The sequence below is a fragment of the Hypanus sabinus genome, chromosome 8, assembly GCF_030144855.1.
Source record: "Hypanus sabinus isolate sHypSab1 chromosome 8, sHypSab1.hap1, whole genome shotgun sequence".
In the NCBI taxonomy this organism is placed as follows: Eukaryota; Metazoa; Chordata; class Chondrichthyes; order Myliobatiformes; family Dasyatidae; genus Hypanus; species Hypanus sabinus.
In genome coordinates this window covers 77,467,911-77,486,604 of record NC_082713.1, presented here as the reverse complement: position 1 = coordinate 77,486,604, position 18,694 = coordinate 77,467,911, and the positions used below count along the sequence as shown (strand labels likewise).

The 18,694-nt window shown below is 42.9% G+C and overlaps 1 protein-coding gene across 1 annotated transcript in view; it reads left to right on the top strand.

Annotated features, from left to right (window-relative positions):
• si:dkey-172j4.3 (diacylglycerol kinase eta) overlaps positions 1-18,694 on the top strand; it is a 171,204-nt gene that overhangs the window by 138,432 nt on the left and 14,078 nt on the right. The window contains exons 20-24 of the mRNA XM_059977382.1: positions 135-242; positions 2,119-2,232; positions 5,389-5,523; positions 15,180-15,346; positions 17,951-18,062. Coding sequence (XP_059833365.1) covers positions 135-242; positions 2,119-2,232; positions 5,389-5,523; positions 15,180-15,346; positions 17,951-18,062 — 636 coding nt within the window. The remainder of the gene's footprint in view (positions 1-134; positions 243-2,118; positions 2,233-5,388; positions 5,524-15,179; positions 15,347-17,950; positions 18,063-18,694) is intronic.

Genomic DNA, 18,694 nt, shown 5'->3' with positions numbered 1-18,694 from the left:
CACCAGCAAGGAAAATTCCCAGCTGCTCTGTTTCTTGGGCTCTTGACTATTAGGTCTCTCACCGTTTATAGGTGCTGCTCCTTTTGACATGTGCTTGGCATTCCCACTGAGGTGTGTCTGTTTCTGTTTTGCAGTGTGATGGAGTGTCTATCTTGCTCCCTAGCCTCCAGGGCTTGGCAGTGCTCAATATCCCAAGCTACGCTGGTGGAATCAACTTCTGGGGTGGAACGAAGGAGAATGATGTGAGTTACTCTGTACACTGTGTGGTCCATTAAAATCACACATCCGGATACATCGTGCATGCCAATTTATGAATGGTATGCACAAACATAAGTGCACACTGCACAGGTTTTAATACATACTACTGTTTGTGTTCTCATCACAAGAATGTTAGTAACACGTAGAATAATACAGCACCAGTACAAGTCCTTCTATCACAATGCCTGTACCGACATGGTGCCAAGTAAATCAATCTCATCTACTTCAAGTGCTCCAAATCAGACCATAAGACATAGAGGTAGAATTAGGCCATTCAGCCCATCAAGTCTGCTTCTCCATGTCATCATGGCTGCTCAATATCCCTCTCAACCTCATTCTCCTGCCTTCTTCCTGTAACCTTTCACACCACCTAAATACACCCAGTGTCTTAGGCTCTGCAGTGGCAACAAGTTCCAAGAATTCACCGCCCACTGGCTAAAGGAATGCCTCATCATCTCCGTTCTACAAGGACATCCCTCTGTTCTGAGGCTGTACCCTTTGGTCCTAGACTCCCCTTCCATAGAACCATTCCTTCATTCCAAATATTCCTTTGTTCCCTGCCTGATCATGCATCTTTCTAAATGCTTCCTGTGTCAATATTATATCTGTTTAAACCTTGTCAGCATAGCATAATGGAGCTAAAAAAAATCTCCTTTAACCTCACCACCACACCCCCCTCAACTAAAACCTGAGCTCTCTACTATTTGATGCTTTCTCCTTGGAAAATATCTCTGACTATCTATCGTATTCATGGATTTGTTAGTCATAAACTTTCATCAAATTTCCCTTTCAGCCTTGAACACTCTGGAGAGAACAATCCAAATTTGTCTATCCTCTCCTAATCGCCAAATCCAAGTCTGTTGAACCTCACCTAATGCATGTATCACAGGCATACATGAATACTAGTTTGAAGTCAGTTACTCCCTGCTCTTTTAATCTCTGACATAGAATGGATGACTTCATGGAGCCAGTATTATTTCTATCATGCAAGTTATTCCATATACTGAAAGTTATAGAAAGAATGCAGCAGAAGTAATTTGAGGTTGGACTATATTCAACCTCAGAATGTTCAGGACACAAAGACAAATCCACAGCTCACTGTCCTGTTCCATACATCCATACAGGGGCCGCAAAGTTTCTGGAAGAGGTTGCCAGTGAAGCTCAAATCTGCTCACCTGTTACAGAAGGTTACAGAGTGGCCCAATGCCTCAATATCTAGACTAGTTCATAAAAGATAAACCCTAGTGAGATGCAAGGGGAGTAAGTAGTGGCAGAAAGGATGGCAGCTTCTGTAGTGAAAGGAAAGAATTGTGAGAACACAAGCACTCTGATAATGCGAGGTACCACGCTGCAGGAGCCAGCTAGGGACTGAAGATCATAATTACATGTGTGTCACATTCACAATAGTGTAGTAGAGTCAATTAACTCAGAAACTGGCTCTTCAGCTTACTAAGTCCATGCCAAACATCAAGCACCCATTTACACCAATCCTACCTTGATTCCATTCCTTATTCTCCTCACATTCCCATCAATTTCTCCCAGATTCTACCACTCACCAACACACTAGCAATGATTTTAATGGTGATGAGCTAACAGCCTGCATATGTTAAATGCTGGAGTAAAACAGAGAACCCTGGGGGATTTCTAAAATAGTTGCAAGGAAAGTATGCAAACTCCGCACTAGAATCACTAGAGATCAGGATAAAATCTAGGAGACCCTAGGAGTTTTGAAGCTACAGCTCTACTGGTTGTGTCTTTGTGTCACCATACCCATTCCCCAGAATGTTGATGTGTGAATGGCATAGGCCTAAATTAATGAATCCTGGCAGACATACAAGTTTCTGTTAAATGTTATTCCAGAGTTATGGAGCGCCATCTTTTGATGACAAGAAGCTGGAGGTAGTGGCCGTGTTTGGAAGTATCCAGATGGCTGTATCCAGAGTGATTAACTTGCAGTATCATCGGATAGCACAGGTAAGGCTGGGAGAGCAGGGAGTGTAACTGGGTAATACAGGCCAGCTTAAGAGATCTGAAATTATCACCAGAGTGAACATAAGCATAAAGCTCAACTTTGAAAGAGCGTATAGGGTTAAGGGGAGTACAAATTTTTGTTCATTTGAGAAATGTGGACACTGCCAGAGCAGCACTTAATGTTGTTAAGAAGATGGCAGCATGGTTCTTTGGACCATTGAGATCTAATGGTGAAGACACTGCCACAAATTTATCAGGTAGTGTGATCCATTGTGACACCGATGGCTTGTGACATATTTTCAGATCAACAACACTTGTGTTTTCTATTCATCTCTCACATTGTTCCTTACAATTATAGAGGTCATAGGTTCTGAGACAACCTTTCAAAGTGTAGTAGGTTTGCAGGTGACATGATGATGCAAAATTTGCTGGAGTTATGGATGGGAAGGAAGGTTGTTAAATGATACAGCAGGATATCGATCAGTTAGAAATATGAGCGGAGATCTGGACAAGGGTGAGATGATGCCTATATAGACATCAAATGCAGTAGGGAAGGATACAGTAAAGGACAGGGGACTTTGGGGTGTAGGGTTACAGAGGGATCTTTGGGTGCAAAGTCTTTAGCTCCTTGAAAATTGCAATACAAGGAGTGAAGATGTACAGCATGCTACCCTTCATCTGTCTGTACACAGAATAGAAAAGTTGGGAAATCATGTTGGAGATGTATAAAACTTCAGTTAATCCTCATTTGCGGAGTATTGTGTGCAGTTCTGTTTGCTACTCAATAGGAGTGATATGGTGGCATTGGAGAGTGTAGAGAAGATGTTCACCAGGATGTTGCCAGTATTGGCTAAGAAAGATTCAACAAACTCAAATCAATTTCTCTGGAGCTTTGGCAACCTAATAGAAATGCATAACACCATGGGAGACATAGATAGGGTAGATAGAGTATTTTTCCATGGGTGAAAATATCCAATATTAGACTGCTTTGGTTTTAGGTGAAAGAAGGGAAGTTTAAAGAAGATCTGCAAGGCAAGCTTTATTTTGTATCAACAGTGGTAGGTGTGTGCAATGTGCTGCTAGGGGATGTGAGAAGAGCAGATACAATAACAACATTTACAAGGCATTTATGAGCAGGCAAAGAATGGAGGAAATCAGACCATATACAGGCAGGTGACATTACTTTAGACAGGCCTCATGGTCAGGTCAGTGCAGATTTGATGGGCTGAAGAGCCTGTTCCGGTGCTATTTTTTGCTTTGTGATGCGTCTCTGTATAGTTGCAAGGAGAGTCTGCTGGGTTACCTGGGCACTGCTGAAACTGGGAGTGTGGAGAGTAACACCAAATGTTGTACCTGGCCAGCAGAAGGAGAAAAATAATGGCCAGAAATATTATTATATGCAACTCATTCTCCAGATAGCCCAGGTAGGGTGACAGTACACCAGGGAAACACTATGAATGGGATGGGAGGGTGGAAGAGGCAAGTGACAAAGTGAGGAGAGCAGACTGGAAAATATTTAGGTATGCATTGCAGCTAGGAGTACGGTATGGAGTATTTGATAGGACTGTAGAGCTTAGAACAATTTTTTTGAGAACCATAGGCTTTTCATGACAGAAGAATGTTGGTATGAGTGACGAATTATGCTCAGCTTTTGTAGATTCTTCTCTTTTTCCACTCCACCTCACCATACCCTACTCCCGATGGTCCTGTCTATATGAGTATTCTCAACACCGACAGAATGAAGTAGAATTCCATTTGTGGTTGAGAGTGGAGATCACGCCATCTGGTGGCATCATTCTGAATTTCATTCCAAATCGAATTCTGGGACAGTGCAAGGCTGCTCCATAAGTAAGGGACAAATTTCTGGACAAGGTGTCCTGGGTGCAGGATTTTACTTCAAGGATTATTTGAGGAGGTCTGGTCTGTACTTGTTGGAGTTCAGGTGAGTAAGATGGGGGCTAATAGTAAGTGACAGGATTCTATGAAGAATTCTCTCAGCATGGTGACAGACAGGTTCCTTTCCTCAGGCAGGGAGCCCAGAAGTAGGGGCTGTAGACTCGGTCATGAGATGCATTTAGAAATTCCTAAACTCAGAACGTTATAACTTGTCAGAAAGCCTTATATCTAGTTTATAATCATTTTCAAGGTTAAGAATTGTACAGAATGTTCTGTGAAGGAATTAGTACAGCCAGTGCTTCGATAGGAAGTGAACATGACTTTCAGGATCGATCTTCTCTTCTTCTTTTGCATTCCATCTAAATTCAGATGGTCTGTTTCTGTTGCAGTACGATGGGCTGTGTGATGTTGAGGGGCTGATATAGGGGTTGTTTATGAGGTGGTCTGCTCTCCTGTTGCCCACACGGGGCTGATGTGCGCTCACAGTGGATGGAATTGGTTTTCTCAGCATTGTCCCAAAGGCTCCTCTGCATTGATTGGTCAAGGACTAGCGATTCCCAAGAGTCTCTGAGGATGTTGCTCTTCTTCAAGGAGGCTTGAAGCAGATCTTCAGAAATATTTTCATCATCTACCTGCTAACAATTTACACAATAAAGTTAAGGCAGTGTCCAGTTTGGGAGTGTGCTGTGTGTGCCAACTGTGTGGCCTCCCCAATGAGGCTGAGAGAGTGTTACCTGATGAAGGGTATGTTGGTCTAGGAAAGGGCACTGTCCCTCGCTTGTCATTCCAATGAACTTGTAGGATTTTGTGGAGACATGTTAGTGATATTTTCCAGTGTCTTGGGATGCCTATCATAGGTGTCAGCAGGACAAAGGAAACAGGTCTGAGGTCTTGATCTTCAATTATTATGAAAGTGGTGCTGCATTGGAAGTGGTGATGAATTCCATCACTGATGCTGGCCTGCAGACTTCAAATTATGCTAAGTGGTTCATGCTTTCCAAGTCCTGGCTCCGACCATTTACTGTGAGAGGGAAATGTGCTGCATTGCAGCCAGCCTGGTCAGTGATGTTTGTCCTGTAGGTGTTGAGCACATGGCCCATTGTCAGTAAATGATGTTTCTGCTGGGGTTTCCTGGGATTAACTCAGCAGTCTGCAACCGGAAAAGCACAATTCATGCTGATGGTTTTCTGCATTTACCCCACAATTCTGAGGGTAATTGTGGCGAGTAGCTGCAGCATCACTTTTTGCTATATTTTCTTGCAGTGTCGCATGGTGAAGATCACCATCAGTGGAGACGAAGGTGTTCCCATTCAAGTGGACGGAGAAGCCTGGATCCAGCCCCCTGGAATAATCAAGATACAGCATAAGAACAGGGCTCAAATGCTGACCCGGGACAGGGTAAATATACACCAATATCTCTGCTCCTGCTTAATCCCAGGCGGGTAATGCCCAGACAGTCTCCATAAATAGTTCCTGGAATGTAGGTAAGCAGTATGAGGTGTGAAATGTCAGAATCAGAATCAGGTTTATTATCACCAGCATGTGTCATGGACTTTGTTAACTTAGCAGCAGCAGTTGAATGCTATACATAATACAGAAGAAATCAATCAATCAATCAATCATTCAATTACAGTATATGTATATTGAATACATTAAAAATTGTGCAAAAACAGAAATAATATATATTAAAAAAGTGAGGTAGCATTCCTAGGTTCAATGTCCATTTAGGAATCAGATGACAGAGGGGAAGAAGCTGATCCTGAATCACTGAGTGTGTGCCTTCAGGCTTCTGTACCTCCTAACTAATGGTAACAGTGAGAAAAAAGGCATGCCCTGCCTTTCTGAGACACCACTCCTTAAATATGTCCTGGGTACCTTGTAGGCTAGTACCCAAGATGGAGCTGACTAAATTTACGACCCTTTGCAGCTTCTTTCAGTCCTGTGCAGTAGCACCCCACCTCCCATACCAGCCAGTGATGCGCCTGTCAGAATGCTCTCCATGGTACATCTATAGAAGTTTTTGAGTGTTTTTGTTGACATACCAAATCTCTCCAAACTCTTAATTAAGTATTGTCGCTGCCTTGCAACTACATTAATATGTTGGGACCAGGTTAGATCCTCAGAGATCTTGACACCCAAAAACTTGAAACTGCTCACCCTCTCCACTTCTGATCCCTCTTTGAGGGTTGGTAAGTGTTCCTTCGTCTTACCCTTCCTGATGTCCACAATCAGGTCTTTCGTCTTACTGACATTAAGTGCACGGTTGTTGCTGTGACACCACTGCATTAGTTAATATATCTTGCTCCTGTATGCCCTGTCAAGTCCATCTAAGATTCTGCCAGCAATGGTTGTATTATCAGCAAATTTATAGATGGTATTTGAGCTATGCCTAGCCACACAGTCATAGGTATAGAGAGAGTAGAGCAGTGGGCTAAGCACACACCCCTGAGGTGCGCCAGTATTGATAGTGAGGGGGAGATATTGTTACCAATCTGTCCAGATTGTGGTCTTTTGGTTAGGAAGTCAAGGATCCAATTGCAGAGGGAGGTACAGAGCCCCAGGTTCTGCAACTTCTCAATCAGGATTGTGGGAATGATGGTTTTAGATGCAGAGCTATTGTCGATGAACAGCATCCTGACATGGGAGTTTATATTGTCCAGGTGGTTGAAGGCTATGTGTAGAGCCATTGAGATTGTGTCTGCCGTTGATCTATTGAGGCAATAGGCAAATTACAATGGGTTGAAGTCTTTGCTAAGGTAGGACTTCAGTGTAGTCATAACCACCCTCTCAAAGTATTTCATCACTGTAGATGTGAGTGCTACTAGGTGATAGTCATTAAGGCAGCTCACGTTATTCTTCTTAGGGACTGGTATAACTGATGTCTTTTTGAAGCAAGTGGGAAGCAGTGAAGGGTTGAAAATGTTCTTGAATACTCCCACCAGTTGGTTGGGACAGGTTTTCAGAGTCGTACCAGGTACTCCACTGGGGCCTTCCACCTTGCAAGGGTTTGCAGCCTAACATTGGCCTCTGACACAGAGATCACAGGGTCACTGGGTGCAGCAGGGATCATCACAGCTGTAGATATATTCTCCCTTTCAAATGTCCAGAACAGATTCAAAATACTAGCATTAAGGTAGGTTTTTATAGATACAAATTTAGAAGTTGCATTAATGAAATTCAGCACATTGCCTTTAAGTAACCTTGTGTTTTTATGTAATGCCTCTAAGCAGAGCAAAATGGGGAAATTTAGTCCACACAGCATTTTGGAAAACTGAGCGATCTTATATTCAAGATACTGTGCCTTATAAAGGTGGCAATTTTGGAAAACAGTTCAGTAACTGTCTGATCGTTTCACTCTTGTACACTCACTATTGACTGGCCAATGTCTCTCATGGAAATGTACCTAGTCACACACATCACCAGGAAGCTTAGCTTTCAATGCCTGCTGCAAAAGTAAACTGTTGTGGGTTCTCAGCAGGTTAAGCTGTATCTGTGGGGCAAAGTGGTGGTCAATTGTTCAGGTCAAGACCCAGCATCATCCATTCATTAACTAATTGGTCCATGAGAGTTGTCATATCCACCTTCATACTCCATATACAATATGTTCCATAACTGAGAAGAGAAAACATTCAAAGGAAGTTTATTTTATGGCCTACAAGAATGCCTGCAAGAAAGATTTCAATTTCTGGAAACTTTAAAATCAATCTTTGGTAGTTTTAATGTGAGTGCAGATGGTAAATTTTTAAAATAAGTATATATAGGATGTTTTTCTACAAAAAGGAGTATAATGTGCTAGTCAGGTTAGACATCAGACACAGTCATCAAAGGATCTCTTGTTCGTGAATGAATGAGGACAAAGTACATAATGTTGGAGTAGGAGATCAGATATAATGTACAAAAATGATAGAACAACCTCAAAGGGCCAAATGGCTACCTCCTTTTTCCCTTCTATGTGTTCTCTGGGGAGTTGATGAACCACATGCAGTGTTGTTGAGAGAGCTAACTTTGGTTGGATATGTCTAATTTGGATGGAAGACAAAACTGTGGGGCCTGACAGCGTACCTGGTCGGGCACTGAGAGACTGTGCATAGCTAGCAGATGTTCTCGTGCACATCGTTAATGTCCCTCTGAAACAGTCCGCTGTCCCTGTAGGACTCAAGGCTGCCATCATCATCCCAGTGCCCAGAACGCCAACATAAACTGTCTCAATGACTACCGTTCATTGGCACTGACCTCTATAATAATGAAGTGCATCTTGTCAGGAATGGCATTAAATGCTGCCTTCCCATTACACTGGATGCAATGGCCTCTGCCCTCAACTCAGTCCTGTCTCTCCTGAAGAATGGTGTCTCTTGCATCACAATGCTGTTTATTGACTTCGGTTCTGTGTTCATTGTGATCAATCCTCAGAACCTAGTGGGTGAACTGTCCTTGTTGGGTCTCAGCCCCTCCCTCTGTAACTGGATCTTGATGGAGAGACCTCAGACAGTCCACATTGACAGCAGCATCTCCGACTCCATGCTGAGCACCAGCACCCTCCAGGGATGTGTTCCAGTTGTGTTCCTGTTGCTGACACACAACTGTACTGCTAGATCCAGCTCTAACCAATCATTAAGTTCACGGATGACACAACGGTTGTTGGCCTCATTGGCAGCAACGATGAGTCGGCATACATAGAGGAGGTAGAGCGACATGCACTGGTGCGAGCACAACTTGAGTCTCAATGTGGACAAGATTAAAGAGATAATTGTGGATCAGGAAGATGCAGGCTGCTACACCCCACTGCATGCCAGCCTCTGTGGAGAGAGTCAGGGGCAGCAGGTTTCTTGAAATGCATATCACAGATGATGTCATCTGATCCCTCAACACCACCTCTTTAGTCAAGAAAGCACAGCAGCACCTTCACTTCCTGAGGAGATTGAGGTGAGGAAGGTTCCTCAGCCCCATTCTAACTGCATTCTACCAGAGCATCACCGAGAGGGCTCTGACTAGCTGTATCTCTATCTGGTGTGGGATCACAGGACCCTGCAACAGATAGCGAGGACTGCTGAGAGAATCTTCAGGGTCTCTCTCCCACTCCCCCTCTCCACCTTCCAGGACATACACCAGAAGCACTGCTTTTACAGAGCCCTCAGGATTGTCGAGGACCCTTTCCATTTATCCCCCAACCTCTTTGACCCTCTACCATCAGGCAGGAGGTACTGCAGTGAACAAAGAACAAAGACTGTCAGGCTGTGAGACTTCTGAACACCCTGCTACCATTCAGTACACAGTATTTATGACAGTGTCAGTCGCATTATACTGTTGTATATTTAATGTGTATATTTGTATATGCATTTTATGTCAACATGTACATCTACAGAACTTTTTCTAATTATCTTTTAATATTGTTTTAATATTATTTTATACACTGTATCTGATGAATGTACAGTGTTTTGCACCTTGGTTTCGGGGGAACATTGTTTTGTTTGGCTCTATACATGTGTATGCTTGAATGTCAATCAAATTGGACTTGAACTTGTTGGATCAATAATGGGTGAATGGATTGAGTTATGCATCAGGTGTGATTTGACTGAACAGGAGAATGGGCTAGAAGAGCAGGAAGGGCTCTCCATCATTAAAGCATTGATGTGGGCATTTGAAAGAAAATAGGACCAAGAGTAGGCCTTCATGCCCTATCACTCAATATTTTTATGGCTGATCTACGCTGAACTCAATTCCTCTTCTGTGCAGTTTCCCATAGCAGCCAATTGTTAAAGTTCAAGTTTAATCACCATTTGTACAGCTAAGTGAAACAGTCATCCTCTGGAGTCAAGGTGTAAAGTACAGTACATATGGTCACACAGAGCACACAGCTAGTTACGATAGCACATACAGTCACAAAAATATAATATTAGCAGATGTCCCTGTGTGGTATGGTCTAAAGACTGATGGTGTATGAGACATTGTCCTGGAGCTAAGCTTCTGCAAGAGCAAGCACGCAGCAGTTCCTCACTTCACACTGGGTCAGCAAACGAAGGCAAATCAGCTTGTCTCTCGCTGGGTCAGCTGCAGGCCATCAGTCCAGCTTGGCTTTCAGGAGAGTGAACACTGGAGAGCAGCCCCCAAACCAGCGTGAATTCCAATATGCCCGCTGCCCCTCTGTTTTCTCCTACACCGCCTCCGGTGTCTCCTTCTCTGGGCGACTGTAACAGGTGACGCTGCGGCACGAGGGCCTGATCCGCAGCTTCCCCACGGTCGGTCTCACTAACAAACCCGTGAAACAATAAACAATAGACAATAGCTGCAGGAGTAGGCCATTTGACCCTTCGAGCAAGCACTGCCATTCACTGTGATCATGGCTGATCATCCACAATCAGTACCCCGTTCCTGCCTTCTCCCCATATCCCTTGACCCTGCTATCTATAAGAGCTCTATCTAACTCTCTCCTGAAAGCATCCAGAGAATTGGCCTCCACTGCCTTCTGATGCACAGCATTCCACAGATCCATCACTCTCTGGGTGAAAAAGTTTTTCCTGAACTCCATTCTAAATGGCCTTCTCCTTATTCTTAAAGTGTGGCCTCTGGTTCTGGACACCCCCAACATCAGGAACATGTTTCCTGCCTCTAACATGTCCAATCCCTTAATAATATTATATCTTTCAATCAGATCCCCTCTCATCCTTCTAAATTCCAGTGTATACAAGCCCAGTCGCTCCAATCTTTCAACATATGACAGTCCCGCCATCCCGAGAATCAACCTCGTGAACCTACACTGCACTCCCTCAATAGCAAGATTGTCCTTCCTCAAATTTGCAGACCAAAACTGAACACAATACTCCAGGTGTGGTCTCAGCAGGGCCCTGTACAACTGCAGAAGGACCTCTTTGCTCCTATTATCAACTCCCCTTGTTATGAAGGCCAACATGCCATTAGCTTTCTTCACTACCTGCTGTACGTGCATGCTTACTTTCAGTGACTGATGAACAAGGACACCTAGATCTCGTTGTACTTCCCCTTTTCCTAACTTGATACCATTCAGAAAGTAATCTGCCTTCCTGTTCTTGCCACCAAAGTGGATAACCTCACACTTATCCACATTAAACTGCATCTGCCATGCATCTGCCCACTCACCCAACCAGTCCAAGTCACCCTGCATTCTCCTAACATCCTCCTCATATTTCACACTGCCACCCAGCTTTGCGTAATCTGCAAATTTGCTAATGTTACTTTTAATCCCTTCATCTAAATCATTAATGTATATTGTAAATAGCTGCGGTCCCAGCACTGAGCCTTGTGGTAGCCGTCTAGTCACTGTCTGTTATTCTGAAAAGGACCAGTTAATCCCTACTCTTTGTTTCCCGTCTGCAAACCAATGTTCTATCCATGTTAGTACCCCACCCCCAATACCATGTGCCCTTATTTTGCCCACTAATCTCCTATGTGGGACCTTATCAAAGGCTTTCTGAAAGCCCAGGTACACTACATACACTGGCTCTCCCTTGTCCATTTTCATAGTTACATCCTCAAAAAATTCCAGAGGATTAGTCAAGCATGATTTCCCCTTTGTAAATCTATGCTGGCTCGGACTGATCCTGTTACTGCTATCCAAATGTGCCGCTATTTCATCTTTTATAATTGACTCCAGCATCTTCCCCACCACTGATGTCAGGATAACTGGTCTAAAATTCCCAGTTTTCTCTCTCCCTCCTTTCTTAAAAAGTGGGATAACATTAGCTACCCTCCAATCCTCAGGAACTGATCCTGAATCTATAGAATATTGGAAAATGACTATCAATGCGTCCACGATTTCTAGAGCCACCTCCTTCAGTACCCTGGGATGCAGACCATCAGACCTTGGGGATTTATCAGCCTTCAGTCCCATCAGTCTTCCCAATGCCATTTCCTGCCTAATGTGAATTTCCTTCAGTTCCTCAGTTACCCTAAGTCCTCTGGTCACTATTACATCTGGGAGATTTTCTGTGTCTTCCCTAGTGAAGACAGATCCAAAGTACCTGTTCAAGTCATCTGCCATTTCCTTGTTCCTGATAATAAATACCCTCATTTGGTCTTAAATAATTTTTTCCTCGTCACATACCTAAAGAAGCTTTTACTATCTTCCTTTATATTCTTGGCTAGCTTACCTTCGTACCTCGTCTTTTCTCCCCGTATTGCCTTTTTAGTTATCTTCTGTTGCTCTTTAAAAGTTTCCCAATTTTCTGATTTCCTGATCATTTTTGCTATGTTATACTTAATCTCTTTTATTTTTATACTGTCCTTGTCTTCCCTTGTTAGCCACGGACACCCCCTACTCCCCTTAGAATCTTTCTTCCTCTTAGGAATGAACTGATCCTGCACATTCTGCATTATTCCCAGAAATAACTGCCATTGTTGTTCCACTGTCATCCCTGCTAGGGTATCCTTCCAGTCAACTTTGGCTAGTTCCTCCCTTATGGCTCCGTATTCCCCTTTGTTCAACTGTAATACTGACACTTCCGATTCTGCCTTCTCCCTCTCCAGTTGAAGATTAAAACTTATCATATTATGGTCACTACCTCCTAATGGCTCCTTTACCTCGAGTTCCCTTATCAAATCTGGTTCATTACAAAACACTAAATCCAGAATTGCCTTCTCCCTGGTAGGCTCTAGTACAAGCTGCTCTAAGAATCCATCTCGGAGGCACTCCACAAACTCCCTTTCTTGGGGTCCAGTTTCAACCTAATATTCCCAGTTTACCTGCATGTTGAAATCCCCCATTACAACTATAGCATTACCTTTGCGACATGCTGATTTTAGCTCTTGATTCAACTTGCACCTTATATCCAGACTACTATTTGGGGGCCTGTAGATAACTCCCATTAGAGTATTTTTGCCCTTACAATTTCTCAGTTCTATCCATACTGACTCTACATCTCCTGATTCTATGTCACCCCTCGCAGGACTGGATTTCATTCCTCACCAGCAGAGCCACCCCACCCCTCTGCCCACCTGTCTGTCCTTTCGATAGGACGTATACCCTTGAATATTCATTTCCCAGCCCTGGTCCTCTTGCAGCCATGTCTCTGTCATTTCTACAACATCATACTTGCCAATTTCCAACTGAGCCTCAAGCTCATCCAGTTTATTTCTTATACTTCATGCTTTATATATAATACTTTTAATCCATTACTCCCCTCACTCCTCACATCAATCCCTGTTGCACGGCCATACTCTCCGAACCCTTCCCGAGCTTTCTGCCCCTTTAATTCTGTTGTCTTTCTTAACTTTTCTTACTCTCTCTTTCCCTTCAATTCCATCCTTATATTTCCAGTTCATCTCCTCCCCCCCACTTATTACTTTAAACACTCCTGTGTAGCAGTGGCAAACCCGCCTGCCAGAATGCTGGTCTCCCGCCTGTTAAGGTGCAACCCGTCTCCTTTGTACGATTCATCCCTACTCCAAAACAGATCCCAGTGGTCTAAGAATCTAAACCCAGCTTCCCGCACCAGCTCCTCAGCTACACATTGAGTTCCCATATCTCCCTGTTCCTGCCCTCTCCAGCACGAGGAACTGGAAGCAAACCGGAGTTAACCACCCTGGAGGTCCTGCTTCTCAGCCTTCTTCCGAGTTCTCTGAAGTCACACTGCAGAATTTCTTTCATCTTCTTCCCGACATCATTTGTGCTGACATGCACTACCACTTCCGGCTGTTCACCCTCACCCTTGAGGATGCCCTGCAATCGGTCCATGACGTCCTGGATCCTGGCTCCAGGGAGGCAACACACCATCCTTAGATCCCGCCTTTTGCCGCAGAAACCCCTTTCTGTACCTCTCACTATGGAGTCCCCTACTACCACGGCTCTGCCTGATGTCTGTCTCTTCGGCTTTGCTTCAGCACCAATTTTTGACTCGCAGACCTGTCCACCTCTCAGGCTGGCAGTGTCTTCTGTCCCGACAGCTTCCAGGAGAGTGAACCTGTTTTCAAGAGGCACATCCCCTGGGGCCTCCTGTACTTAAAGCATCCATCCATTCCTCATCGTTGCCCCCACCCCCCTTCTCTATTCCGGTATTTTCGGTGTAACAGTCTCACTGTAGGTCCTGTCCAGAAAACTCTCATTTTCCTGGATGAACCTGAGGCCATCCAGTTGCCTCTCCAGTGCCCCAACATGGTCCTTCAGGAGCTGAACCTGGACACACTTTTCACAGTTGTAGCAGCCGGAGGCACCGTCAGTGTCCCTGACCTCCCACATCAGGCAAGCATCACACTGAATCAGTTTACCTGTCATCTCTTCACCACCTCTCACCCTCTCCAACTGTGGTGTAGTCTCCTCCCTCAGCCTCCTTCAGCAAAGACTGGCACTTTTCTCACAAGGCATTTCCCTCGACAAGGCCACTTCCCGAGACAAAGCCACAAAGCTCCACTCCTTTACTGGCCCACTCACTTTCCAGCGACTTTCCATCACTTGCAGACTTGCAGTATCTTATATTACCAATGTCCACCAGGGTTTTGCGATCACGAGGAAAACATTTGAGACACACATTGGCATCTTATGTTGGACCAGAAGAAGCCACTGTGACCAAGTGTCCTGCCATTTATCGTTGCCTTATGTTTATATCAAATGATCTGGCCAGTCCTGCTTTTTCATGGGCTTACAGAAAAGATTTCTATCCACCTAGTATTAAAAGACCAGCCCTTATTTTGTAACTATATCCTTAGTTTGCTAGTATTCAACTAGTGAAAGTATCACATTTATCATGTCAAGGCACTTTAGGGTCTTACATGAATAATATCACCTTCATTTTTCTGAAATCAAAGAAATACAGGCCCAAATTGTTTAGCTTCCCTTAATAGGACAACCCTCTCAGTACCATTGAAGATGGGAGTAGAAAGTGGTGTAAAAGGAACTGGAGTTGTTTTTGAAGAGTAATTGGAAAACCATTAAAAGAGAATTGGGGTGGGGAAGAAGACCTGGGTCACCTGATTCAAGAACGTAATCGAATGTATTTTGCATGCTGTAGTTCTTCTGACTGTGAGACATGTATGGTAAACCCTGAAGTGTGGTTGGATGCTTCAGACATTCTTCTCCTCCATATCAGGCTTTTGAAAGCACCTTAAAGTCCTGGGAGGTCAAGTGCAAAGGAGACTCTTTGAAACAGTCAGCTCGACACCGTCTAAGTTCCCAGCAGTCTATGGAGTTTCTCACAGAAGAGGAGGTGGCAGACGTGCAGCAGTTTTCTCAGACAGTAGAGACCCTGATCAACAGGTATGGCCCAAAGTCAGAATACTGCTTGCCAGGAGCCTGCGAACATCCACTGCATTCATTCTATCATTCATTTTCATTTTTCAATCTTTTTATTGATTTTCAAATAAAGAATATACAAATCAGAGAAAGAGTTTAGCAAACATAATGTAAAAGACATATAAACAACAATAGCAAAAACAGAAAGTATATAATGACAAAATCAAATAGGTAAAATATTACACTGTTATATATACAATGGTCAAAAAAACTACAACTCCTCATTGCAATCATAAAAAAGATTGGAAATTTTATTTGATAAAGGTAAAAAACCCACTAACTAAACTGAAATTAAAAAAAGAGAAAAAAAAAGAAAAAGAAAGATTGGGCAGTCCAATTGAGGATAAAAATTTTTAAAAAGAGAGAAAAAAAATCCTTCCAGTCATCTCCGAACCTTCATGGATAAGGATTTTCCCCAAAAGAGAATAAAGAAAACAAATAAATAAATAAATAAATTAGATCATTTGAAAATATTGAATAAAGGGTCGCACCTGTTCAAAATTAAAGGATGTATCAAATGTCCGGCTTCTAATTTAGTGTCTAAATAAGTGTCTGCTTCCGCTCAACATGTGATAGGTTTTTCAACTTTACTAGCTAGGAGAGCTATTTTGCTACACTGGAAAGAATCTAACCCACCTATTTTTTTTTTAGTGGCTCTCCTCCATTATGTCATGTCATTCTATTATTCATCAGTCATCCATCATCATTGTCAAGATTCAATAAAGAGAGATGGTGAATGGTACAGCAAATTCAGCCACAATATCATGGCCCCAGTGACCTGGATTTGACCGTGACCTCCCATGTTATCTGTGCAGAGTTTACATGTTCTCCCTGTGGACATATATGATTCCAAAGGTGTTCCCATTTCCCCTCACATTCCAAAGGCATGCAGATTGTTTTTTAGGAGCTTCAATAAATTCATCATCAACCTATTTTCATTAATGTTAGTCATCTAAACTCATTTCTGTATTGTCAAATATTGTGGCCCATGAGTGACATTGATGAGATTTTAGTGCTCAGGCAAACATGATGAGGACCTCCACCTGCAGTGATCTTTCAGGGAATAAGCATCAGCATCCTGTCGTTATTTAAGTGTTGTCTCAACTCCCTTGTAATTCTTCCAAAATTTATTTTAAGGAATGACCATAAATTATTGATAAATATGTTAAGGAATGCTGTTTCTCCTCTTCAGTTAGGATTTTCATAACATTACTCAACTTGATTCAATTATTTTCCTCTTTACCGGATATCTCAACTTCCAACACCATCTTCATAACCCTGTGGACTCTTTTAAATGTAAATGAATCTTTCCTCAGCTGATACTTAAATCATGACCAACTTGGAATGAACTCCCTGTTCCTTCATTTTCTGGTCTTTGTCAGAGAGGTCAGTATCTCATCCGTCTTGGGATGCACCTTACCCCTCTGTCTTGGTACTTTCCAGGTTTAGCAAACATACATTTCCGAGTCTATCTGTCCGTCAATAGTAACTTCATTTTAAATATTGATACATCTACCTTGTTTGTGCTCTGCAAGTAAATTAACTTACACTTCTTCAGAAAGAATTTCATTTGCCATTTTAATGCATTAAAAACAAACTATTTTCCTGTGGTCTAATTTTGTGTAGCATTTGCAAATTTCCTTAATTATGTCCTTTAAGTTTGAAGGTAAGTCCTTGATACATAGATTGAATGAATGGACCAGTGACTGACTGCTGATGATCTCCTTCTCACAAAATCATTCATTAGCCTTTACTTCCCAGCACTGAGTGACACATTGTCTAAACTGTCATCCAGACAATTTTTAAACCTTGTGGGAGTCCCTGTGTCTACCACTTTTATGACAGTGAATCTTAGATGGGAATTACCCTCTGGATAAAAAAAATAATTCTTCACGTCCATTGTAGAAGACTTAACCCCACCATAAAACTAAGCCTTCTAGTTTATGCACTTGTGCTATAAGGAAAAATTTCAAACTATCTACCGTATCTTGTCCACTGTAATGTAACAAAACTCAGTCTTCCCATTTAACTGAAATGCTCTATCACAGGCAACATCCTCATGAATCTCTTCTGCATCCACTTCAGAGTAAACATATCCATCCCTCCTATAGTTCTGTGACCAGACTGCACATGGTTGTCCAACTATGTCCTAATTTTGATGAATGGTGGTACAGGCTCAAAAGGACAGATGGCCAACTACAAATCCTGTTTCTTTTGCTCTCAGACAAAGGATCAGGTACACTAGCACCTTTGTGAATAGGGGGAGTGGTGGGTGGGATTGGGGGCACTAGAATAACTTGGAGTATGATTGTGCAACGCAAGTTACATATAAATTAGCAAACATGGTGGCAAAGATTCAATGTATTAATAGTAATTAATTCTGGTGAGATGATCAAGAATAGAAAACCAGTAACACGTCTGAAAAGGAAATTTTAAGTGAGTTGGCTCAAAACCATTGATGTTGCAACCAATGTATCCTGTGACCCATAGGGAGGAGATAGCTTCATGGCTTTCACTGTTACACTGTACATGCTAATTTGATATGACTGGAAGTTTTCTACTTTACAGAGTCCACCAGGCAGCAGAGAAGCAAGAGTTGTTTGAGCAGGAGCTGGCCCATGTCGTCAATGCCTGCTCCCAGCTGCTGAATGAAGCCTTACCAAAGCAAAACACAACTGAGGTAAGTCAAGTTTATTTAATACTGTCCTTGTCCCTTTTTAAAAAAGTCCCTAAGATCTTGTGGGCAGTGTACTGTTCCTCTGAGACTACATAGGTTGGGAACGGGGTAAACTATTGCTCTATCAAACTGCCCCAGGTATAGAATTTATCTGATATAGAATGGTGCTCCTCTGAATTCAGATGCCTTGATCTAAACTCCCCAACACCCCTCCACCCCTCCACCCCAATGTCTCATCTTAAACCTTGGATAATATCCAGAACGAAACTAGTTCTGCTTTGCTCATAAAACAGCCCAGGCCAGTGCTTGTATGAGGTAACTACTTAGCGAAGGTATGCTCTCGTATTCACCAATCCCAGAGGAGGTGTGGTGTAATTAGACACAACTACTGAGTGTAAGGGGCATTTATACACATTTAAATAGACAAGGTATAGTAGACAACGAGGAATCATACAGATGGACAGAATGGTCAATCTGGATGTACTAGACTGGAGGGCCTGTTACTGTGCTGCACAGTTCCGAGGACGCGCAGCATGGATCAGAATCCGAATCAGGTTTAATTTTGCTGGCCTTGTCGGTCGTGAAATTTGTTTTGTAGCAGCAGTACATTTCAATACTTAAAGTAATAATAAAAG